This window comes from Oryzias latipes, chromosome 2 (genome assembly GCF_002234675.1).
Source record: "Oryzias latipes chromosome 2, ASM223467v1".
In the NCBI taxonomy this organism is placed as follows: Eukaryota; Metazoa; Chordata; class Actinopteri; order Beloniformes; family Adrianichthyidae; genus Oryzias; species Oryzias latipes.
Genome location: NC_019860.2, coordinates 12,558,510 through 12,568,638, shown reverse-complemented (window position 1 = coordinate 12,568,638; position 10,129 = coordinate 12,558,510). Strand labels below are relative to the sequence as shown.

The 10,129-nt window shown below is 40.3% G+C and overlaps 1 protein-coding gene across 1 annotated transcript; it reads left to right on the top strand.

Annotated features, from left to right (window-relative positions):
• Positions 1-357: 357 nt before the first annotated feature.
• On the top strand, positions 358-3,601 carry LOC101162433 (POU domain, class 3, transcription factor 3-B). The gene is made up of 2 exons (XM_023964776.1): positions 358-2,214; positions 2,518-3,601. The coding sequence occupies exons 1-2, from the start codon at positions 1,003-1,005 to the stop codon at positions 2,614-2,616; spliced, it is 1,311 nt and encodes a 436-aa protein (XP_023820544.1). The 5' UTR covers positions 358-1,002; the 3' UTR covers positions 2,617-3,601.
• Positions 3,602-10,129: the final 6,528 nt, after the last annotated feature.

Below are 10,129 nucleotides of genomic sequence, written 5' to 3'. Positions count from 1 at the left end.
CTAAATACATTCCTTAAACTATTGAAGTCATGATTGCATGCTTTCATTTTTAGTTATTTAGGGGAGAGAAGTTTGTTTTTTAATGCTACAAATCTAATATATTAAGTTCTGTTTGCGTTCAACTCTCTTTCTATGTTTACTATGGAGTCACCGTTTTGTTTGGATCGCAATTAAAAATCAGCCAATCGGAACAGCCGGAAGGAAGCGTCGACAGCGAGACCCGCCAATCACGCTGCGGGTAGCCAATCAGCGCGCACGGACAGAGGAGGGGCTTGGACGCCAGAGGAGGCGGGGCTACGGTGTGGGGAGAAGAGAGAGAGGAGGAGTGAGAGAGGCAGCGAATGAGAGCGGCGCTGGATCGTACTTGAACGGCAGTTTGCGGTTTGGCAGGTTTATATACATCAAAACAGAACAAAGAGACAGAGCTATAAAGGAGGAGAGGAGGAGAAAAGAATAAAGCGAGGGGAGAAATCTCTGCGAGTGAATTACAAAAGAAGCGAGGACGCTCTGCTAAATGTTTTTTCTCATCCCAAAGAGGACATAAATCGGGACTTTGTGGAGAATTTACTCTTTATTTTCCGCCTTGAAGTTTGTCTGGGACCTTTTCCTTTTTTTCAAATATATATATATATATATATATATATATATATATATATATATATATATATATATATATATATATATAGTCGTTGTTTTTATTTTTTATTTTAATGTCCTTGCAAAAGTTTCCAATTGCTTTAAAAGAGCTTTATTTTTCCATTTTCCTTTTTTTACGCGACTTCTCATGGATGGACAGAATGTTGTAAACACGGATTTTATGCAACTTTCTGTTTTTTGAAGTCCATGGTGTTTGCCAAAAAAAGAAAGAGACTTTTAAAGTTTGAATAATTCATGAGATACAATTTTCCTGCTCGAAAGAAGTGACTGTAGAAGAAGAAAAAGAGGAGAAGGGGGAAAAAGGGAGGGGGGTTATCTACAAATATATTCATAAGGGTTGACGGAATGGCCACCGCCGCGTCCAATCCTTATCTACCCAGCAATAGCATCTTATCGTCCGGCTCCATCGTGCACTCTGACTCCGGAGGTGGGGGCATGCAGCCGGGCAGCGCTGCGGTTACTTCTGGGTCCGGGGGCTACAGAGGAGACCCCTCGGTTAAGATGGTGCAGAGTGACTTTATGCAGGGGGCCATGGCAGCGAGCAACGGGGGACACATGCTGAGCCATGCCCACCAGTGGGTGACGTCGCTGCCGCACGCCGCGGCGGCGGCTGCTGCAGCCGCGGTTGCTGCAGCTGAAGCCGGCTCGCCCTGGTCGACGAGCCCCGTGGGGATGACGGGCAGCCCGCAGCAGCAGGACGTGAAAAACCCCGCCAGAGACGATCTGCACACGGGCACCGCTCTGCACCACAGGCCGCCTCATTTAGCGCCCCATCACACTCACGCCGGCACGTGGGGGAGCACCACCGCGGCGCACATCAACTCCATCTCCGGCGGGCAGCAGCAGCAGCAGTCGCTTATCTACTCCCAGCCCGGGGGGTTCACTGTGAACGGCATGCTGAGTCCGGGTGGGCAGACCTTGGTGCACCCGGGACTGGTGAGGGGCGACACCCCGGATCTGGAACACGGCAGCCACCACCATCACCATCACCACCAGCACCCGCACCACCAGCACCACGGAGGGGTCAACAGCCACGACCCCCACTCGGACGACGACACGCCGACCTCGGATGACCTGGAACAGTTCGCCAAGCAGTTTAAGCAGCGGCGGATCAAGTTGGGCTTCACGCAGGCGGACGTGGGCCTGGCGCTGGGCACCCTGTACGGGAACGTTTTCTCTCAGACCACCATCTGCAGGTTTGAGGCGCTGCAGCTGAGCTTCAAGAACATGTGCAAACTTAAGCCTCTGCTGAACAAGTGGCTGGAGGAGGCCGACTCCTCCACGGGGAGTCCCACGAGCATCGACAAGATCGCAGCGCAAGGGAGGAAGCGCAAAAAGCGCACGTCCATCGAGGTGAGCGTGAAGGGGGCTCTGGAGAGCCACTTCCTGAAATGCCCCAAACCTTCCGCGCAGGAGATCAGCACGCTGGCGGACAACCTGCAGCTGGAGAAGGAGGTGGTCAGAGTGTGGTTTTGCAATAGGAGACAGAAGGAAAAGCGGATGACGCCTCCAGGAGTGGCGCAGACGCCGGAGGATGTGTACTCTCAGGTCGGCAATGTGAGTGCAGAAACACCGCCCCCCTCCATGGACTGCAAACGAATGTTCAGTGAAACATAGAAAACAACAGAATATTTAAACTTAAACAGACTATCGCCATGAAACAATTTTTTTGATACTGTGATTATGAGACTGCAAAAGTGTTATCTATTTTTCACCAGAAAATTAAACAAAAAAGCAAAGCCTTCCCCTTCTTTTTTCAGTTTTTCCTCTTTTCCCTCCCTCCATTCTGAAAAAAAAAACACCTTCTTCCAGGCCCTGATTGTCTTAACCTAAAAGGTTCCTTCTGCTTTTTTCTTTCAGGGGCATTTTTTAGTAGATTACTTAAAAGATGCAAGTGAAGCGAGCGACCAGAGGGTGACAACCACAAGTTCATTCCACCAGGTGATTCTGGCGCATTGAGACACACCAAGGAGGAAGTATTTCTTTTGATTCTTCTTTCACCACCCCCGTTTACCTACTTTACCTTTTTTTCTTACATTTTTTTTAAATCCTCCTCTAATATGAGACAAACTGCAACATCCACGACGCTTCCATCTTTTCCCCCCCGAAATTTTCCCCACAAAGACGCGCAGAGGATTAGAGATTTGTCATCTCAACCCCCCCCCCCCCTTTTCTCCCCATTATTTCTCATTGAGAAAAAAAGGACCACAGGACTGTCTGTCCCCACGCCTGATCTCAAAGATCAGTCCCCTCTCTTTTTTTCCTCTCTTCGTTTTTTTAATTATTTAACGGACTCCATGGATGGATTCTTCCTTTTCTTATCCCCAAACCTCCAAAAGACGTTTGTAAAAGACTTCAGCTGCACTTATTTGAGGAAAAACAAACTGAAAAAGAACAAAAAAAAATCTGTGGCCAAGTGTGACTGAGTGGGTGCTGTGGATATTCTATCAATGCTGCCCTTTGTAAGCAGTATTCTTTGGTAGGTTTTAATAAACACACAAGAAAAAACAGACAAAAAAATCATAATAATCTTCTGTAAAGCCGGCAATATAGATCACTAGATCAGCTGCTGATCTGTGTTTATTTACTTTTTTCATCAAAGTGTTTTAATATTTTATTGGGAATACACATGAATTATTCCAGGTAATTTATTTGTGTAAGAAGCCCCCCTCCTCCTTATTTTCTGTTTTTATTTTTTATTTTCTATTTTTCTGTCTATTTTATTTTTGTTTCTAAGGAGCACAAATCACCACGATGACCGATGTCCTAGGGTTTATATTTTGATGTGATCACCTGATTGTAATTTAATTTCAGTAGTGGTTCCGTATACGAGCTGATTGAGACACAATAAATTTGCTAGAATGAACTGCTCTCTTTGTTGTTCTGGGGACTTGTTTTCTTGTGTTATTTTATTGTTTTTGGAAATAAAATTGTAAAAAAAAAATAGAGCTGTTTGTTGACATGCGCAAAAAGGATTGAGTACAATTTTTGAGCGTTAAACGTGCACAATAATATCGTTTTAGGGCCTGATGTGGGTATTTTTGTTTTGTTTTGGTTTTTCTTCTCCAAAATGCTGTGCATGAAAAAGGGGAAAACGTGCTGCAAACTTTCTGTTTTCTTTCAATTTTTTCTTCTTTTCTTTTCTTTCCCGACATGCTCGCCAATTCAGCAAAACCCACTAAACGTGTCCTCCCGCTGCAGGATTTGAATTTCGCGGATGATTTCCCATACTCGTTGCTTAGCAACTGCATTCAATGATATTTTGGGCATCATTTTTCTTTGTCTTTGTTTAAAAGTGTACTAAAGTGCACTAAAACTTTACAATTTCAAAATGTGGTTAAAATCTTAGATGTATTAGTGAAAAATTTAAAAAAAAGCCAAGCGTTTGCTTTGAATTGACACCTGAGCAGACGCTTATTATGCATGCAGGTCTTGTGCTCCTGTAAAAAAAGAAAAAAAGGCAAAATTTGACTGCTGTGAAAATCCACAGAGAAAAACACGATTTTCCTTGCTGCAGTCCCACAACAAATCCCCAACAATTGTGTCCTGGCTCCCTGCATAAATATGTGTGTATATTAAAGGCCCGTGTGTATTTAAAGACCAAATCCCCAAGATTTGAGGAAAGGTTTCCCCAAAGGTGACACAAAAACAGAGTTTCAAATCTCATAATGGGTTTTGATCTGCCTATTCTCCCATAGCTTTGCCTTTTTTCATGGAGCTTCTTCGTTTTGGCAGCGGCTGCAGGTCCGCGCGCACGCGCCCTGCCCGCACGGCGCACTTGTTCTCTGCTCTCGCGAACTCGCACGTGCCGTTACCCATACAAGCTAGCACAGCAACAACAAAAAGTTTATACATTTGATGTATTTCTGTTGTAATAAAAAAAAGAGAGAGACAAAAAACAACAACAAATGACTGGTAGAAAAGTGGTAAATTAAACGCACAACAGAAGGCCTCCATTTAACCTTTCGAATAAAAAAAAAGCAGTCCTACTTTTTGTGAGCCAATAAAATTTTCACATTTTTTGGATTGGTTGGTGTTCTTGATTTTGATGGCTGATTAGGTTCATTTAAACAAACTTACATTGTCAATATTGTAAAGCGATTTTTAACATACTCAAGAGATATCTATGATATATGTTTAAAGATTGGAGCTCGTTTTAAAGTTGTGCTATTCCGTTGTCTTTTTTGCGTCCACGTGTCTGTGGAAATATGGATTTATTCTGAACTGTTCTCATCAGGGAGTCTTCCTTCTCCAATTCCACGAGGATTCACAGCGTTAGGAAGCAGCTTCTGTTAAATTTCACAGATTTGTGTCAAAGTAGGGCAAAAAAAAACATTTTTTGCGTTTAAATAGAAAAAAATAAAAATCAGTTTAAGTTTGTTTTTAATTAAAAACTACGGACTTTTTAATTAAGTGTTGATGGCGTCATCGTGATGGTTCTAATTAAATTAAATTATTATGCTAGATAATTGATTAAATTATTCTAGTTGTCAAATTTATATATTTTTAAAAATGAATGATTTGGATATGCAGCTGCAATAATTTTTCTGATAAAATAATATGTATTTTTTATTTTAGTGGGCCAAGAAGGTCAGTTTAGAACCATTGAATATTTTAAAAAAAAATGACCTGAAAAAATATCCGCTTTGTTCCTAGTATGAACACAAGTTGTGTAGGTCTATTTTTATTTTTATTATTAACAGGAATAATAATTTTAAAATTGCGGATCAGATTTAAACAATATGGGTTTTTTTTTTTCTTTCGACAGCGAAAAATGTGACGCAGTCAAACAAAAGCAGCGGATTGTCTTAGGCCTTCAAGATGTTAAGTGAACGCTGAGGCAGGAGGAAGAAGAGGAGGCGACAGGGAGCAAAGGACGTCTTCAAATATGACGCGACTCTCGGGGTTTCCTCCATAAATCGTCAAGGTCACGGTTCTGCGAGTGCGCCGCGAGGCAGTGGAGCAGAGGACACCCCCCTCCGCGCGTGCGCGCTCGCTTATCAAGTTTGATGTTATTCTTCTGCCCCAAACAAACCTTTTTATTCAATTTCATTTTGCAACGACTCGAATTTTATTGATTTTCAAAGACTTTTTAAAATCAATGAAATCCCCCAAAGTTTTTTTCAAATATGTTGATCTTTTTTAATCAACAAGCGTTTAAATTCCATAAAATAACCTGAACATTTTCATAATTTTTTTTAAATGCCCTAAAATTTGTTTTATCTCATTGAAGCATGAGTTTAAAGAAATGATGTTTTTGTGAGCAACTTTGTTTGGAAAGATGAGCAACTTAAAAAATAGTAAATAAATCAAATGTACAAATATATTTTACAACAGCACTTCCTCGATCATTTTATTTGCGTTCTGTTACAGTGAAGCACATTTGATAATTTGAACACATTTTGGCATATTTTAAATTCAGCCGGTCCTGTGAAGCTTTTCCCGGGCTTTCAGCGCCACCCAGCGGTAGCTAAGTCAGCCCATGAACTCATGAAACACCTCAAGAATCACCAGCAGTTTGACACGGAAAACTGACGGGTTAAGACGCTTCTAAGGCGCATTAGTGTCAGAGTTTAACAGGAAATGTCGCGTGTTGGTGAAAATTATATTGGATATTTTCTTTTGTGTTAAATATATCCACACAAAAAAGTAAGAGTTCAAATATAATTTCAGTAGTTGTTTTTGGAAGAAATGTGCTTGCTGATCTGTGAATCATTTCACATTTTTTTCTCTACCTATTATCAATCAAATGTTTTAAATTGTCAGCATCATAAGCATTTAGTTTTTTTTTCAGCAAAATGTTTTGATTTTTATTTAACTTTGTTTTGATCCCTAATTAAGGTTTCATGTTACATTTTGCGATTTCTCTCAGCAATTATAGCATCGTTCGATTTTTTGGCTTTTGTGAACTTATTTCTCTTTTTATTTTGATTTTAACATCCAAGTGTAGCATCGGTGCAATTATTATTGGCTTAAATTGCTTTTATTAGTTTAATTTCTTTTTTCAACTTATCAAGTTTTTTGTTTTAGCTTCCCAGTTAACTTTAGAAGACTTTGAATTATTGCAATTTTTCAGTTTTCTCACACTTTCCTCATCAGATTTAGTATTTTCAGAATTTCACTTTTTAAAATTTAGAATAAACCTGTCAGTGTTCTGTTTTATTGTTTTGAGTTTTTTATCTTAGGTTTTTCCCACTTCATCAAAACCTTACACAATGTTGTAAAAATGTAATAGTCAATGATTTAGTAGGCCTATTTTTCAGAATTAGAAAAAAGTAATTTAACCCTCAGTTTGTTCCATTGTTAGTACTTCCCTTTAAACATAAGCTGGTTAAATTAGTTGCTATAAGAAAGCAGGGATATGTAGCTGAACATCTAAAATGATGTGACTAAACCATATGTTTCACTTTAAGTGTTTACTTCAACCCCCCCATGCTGTCCTGCAAAAATCCATTAAATAAATAAAAGTTACAAAAAACAAACTTCTCCAAAACAAAAAAAGAACAACCAACAAAAACAAGACAACAAAATGCACACACACAAAACATAAGGATGGACAGCCAGACAGATGAACAAATAGACAGATAAACGTGGAAAAAAAGGCACTGATCAGGGCACAAACCAATGTCCTGCTTGTGCTGGTCCCAAGCTGCAGAGGGTAGTGTCAGGAAGAGAATTTAACAAAAAACTTTATAGAAATATCAAATAAATCAAAGGACAAGATAGATATGTGGAAAGATGAAATGAGATGATGATGCCATGGTTTTCCATGCATTTTAGGGGATTTGACACCCCAAACTCTTAGCACATCTGCACCCCATAGTGGAACTGGCTTGGAGTCCGGCTGTCAAAAAAAGCTTTGAGAACTGCGGGTACACCAACTATCGATGCTTGACTTGGCTCTGAGAGAGAGAGAGAGAGAGAGAGAGATTCGGGAGTTGCCAAGAAATGACTCACTCAAAAAAAGGTTTCCAGAAGTTTCTGCTTCTGAGCAAATATCACCTACATTCACTTCTGTCTGCAGAGATAAACGGAGAGGTAAATAATGACTTTTATTTTTCAAATTGTGAACAGGAAAACCTGCCTGCACATTCAGCTTGTACGACAGTGACTGATGTCCTCAGCAGACAGATCGATGGCCGGGGAAAGAGATGAGGGGTCGTCCGTCCTCAAGGGCCCAACAGTGGCATCTCCCAGCGCAGCTCACCGGACGGACGGCAGACGTCCCAGCAGGCCTTTGGTTCTGCCAGCAGTTTCCAAGGTGACAGCATGTCAGCTCGGCCCCACAGCGCCAGGTTGAGCGGGAGAGGTGAGGCGAGGTGAGGGGGTGGGGGGCAGCCAGAAGCTTGATGCATCACCAGCTCTGATGGGTTTGTCAATACCGCTTAGATCCAGGGGGAGCCAGGCTCGCCGTGACACACGCTGGGCCGCTTCAGAGACTGCACACACACACACGTCCACACAAAACCGTCCAGGTGCCCACATTTATGTGCAATCTGCATTTTTTAACACTGCTTCAACTTGCATTCATTTGCTGCACAGAGCAAACTGCAGGTCTTTGTCCAAAACTTACAGAGCACACTGTAACACATGCAGTACTTCCTGATATATACACAAAAACAATGAAGTCACACAAAAGAAATTCCACCTTTAGGCTAACATTTGGCAAATGCAAACATTTACATGTTTCAGCATAGCTCATAGTTCCAGACATTACAACCCCAAATCCATACATTAAGTTTTTGTTTCATTGTTTGCTTTGTTTCATTAAGACTTAAAATATGTTACTAGAAGGTGATTTAGTTATTGGTGTTTTTTGTGTAAAACACAAATGTTAAATTCATTACAGTAATACTTCAAAGTTTTCCTGTGAGGACTCTTGCTCTATGCACATTTGACATTTTTATGTTCTGTTATTTGTAGAACTTCTATTGTAAATAAATCAAAACCTATCAAACTACACTTTAGCAATATTCTCAGCTAACAATCTTTTCAAATTTTACATACTCAATCCATAAACCAAATTCATAAATCAGTTTTTTGTTATGCCATGAGCTCTATACTTTGAATTTTAACAAATGTGTTATACTGATTAATTGACTGAATAACTATTAATTTTAATTATGCTGCAATTCTTCAGCTAAATAAACATATAAGATGTTATTCAACTCAAAATATATGGCAATTGGTTAGCATTTTCAGCACTTGTGCTATTTTAACATGATACATTTTGTCTTTCCAATAGGTTAAGCAAACACTTGCTTGCTTAGAACCATGCTTCCCTTTTGTTCCCCCACTTTTGCCATTGGTTCATTATTTTTTCTTATAATTTTTCTAGTTTTGATACTTTTTCCAATTACACCACTCACACTAAGTTTGTGAAATTCTGAAAATTCAGTGTATTCACTTCACATATTTTAGGGATATCCCGAAAATCTCACACCTCGTTTTGTATTTTCTGCATAATGCCTTATAGTGTATACAGTCTGCCTTACTTAGAGGGGCCAAAACCTAAAACTTATAAAAGACAAACCTTTTAATGTGGCATCAATTTCAACATTTTGTCAATATAAAAAGCTGATTTAGTGCATACAAATTTTTAGTGTGTGAAAGTGTTGCGAATGCGACAACTGCAATTTACTATGTCACTCTTATTTTGCATTGTTGACTGCTCTACCACCTTTCTATCTCCCCCATCTAAACCCCATATACCCCATCTCAAACATCCCACTCTCTCTCTATTTTCTTTTTTCTTTCTTCCGGTCCAACAACAAACATAATTGTTATGAATAAAGCTTACCCTCAAATACAAAAAGAGTTTATACAAATATACACTTAGTTTGTCTGAAGATTAATAACCACCTATTGTAACAGTAAAACCTATACAACACAAGAGACCTTCAGCTCTTATCTGTTTGTTCAACTGCTGGACAGGACAAGTAAGAAAAAGAAAAGCAGATTTTGCTAGTAAGTCATTCCAAGTTGGTTATTCAAACAGCCATGAAAACACAACGTCGCTTACGCAACGGATGAGCTGCACACCATCATGCACCTTTAGGTTGGTAGTAGGCAGTTAGATGTTGTGCATTAACTTGATGGATCTCAAACTGTCATCACCAGACTTGCATCATGACACAGAACTATTGGCAGAGTTTGTAATAGACCCAGAAGGGAAGCCTTCAAAGTGACAGACCTCAACCATGACCAGGACTAAAGCACTATGCACACAGACGTCGTTTTGCAAATGCCATACATCTGTAGGGCCATTAATGACGGTTTCCTGACAAACCACCCGTAACCGTCTCCACCACTTTGGCTTGAATGCAGAACAACTATTGCAGGTGACCACAAGACCAGGAGACCTGGACAATCAGTGTCGAGTCACCTTGCACGGAATGGTCGTCAGCATTGCTAGAGAAGGGGAGCTGAGTGACGCAAAGGTCAACCTGGTCAACAGGGTTTGCTTTGGTGG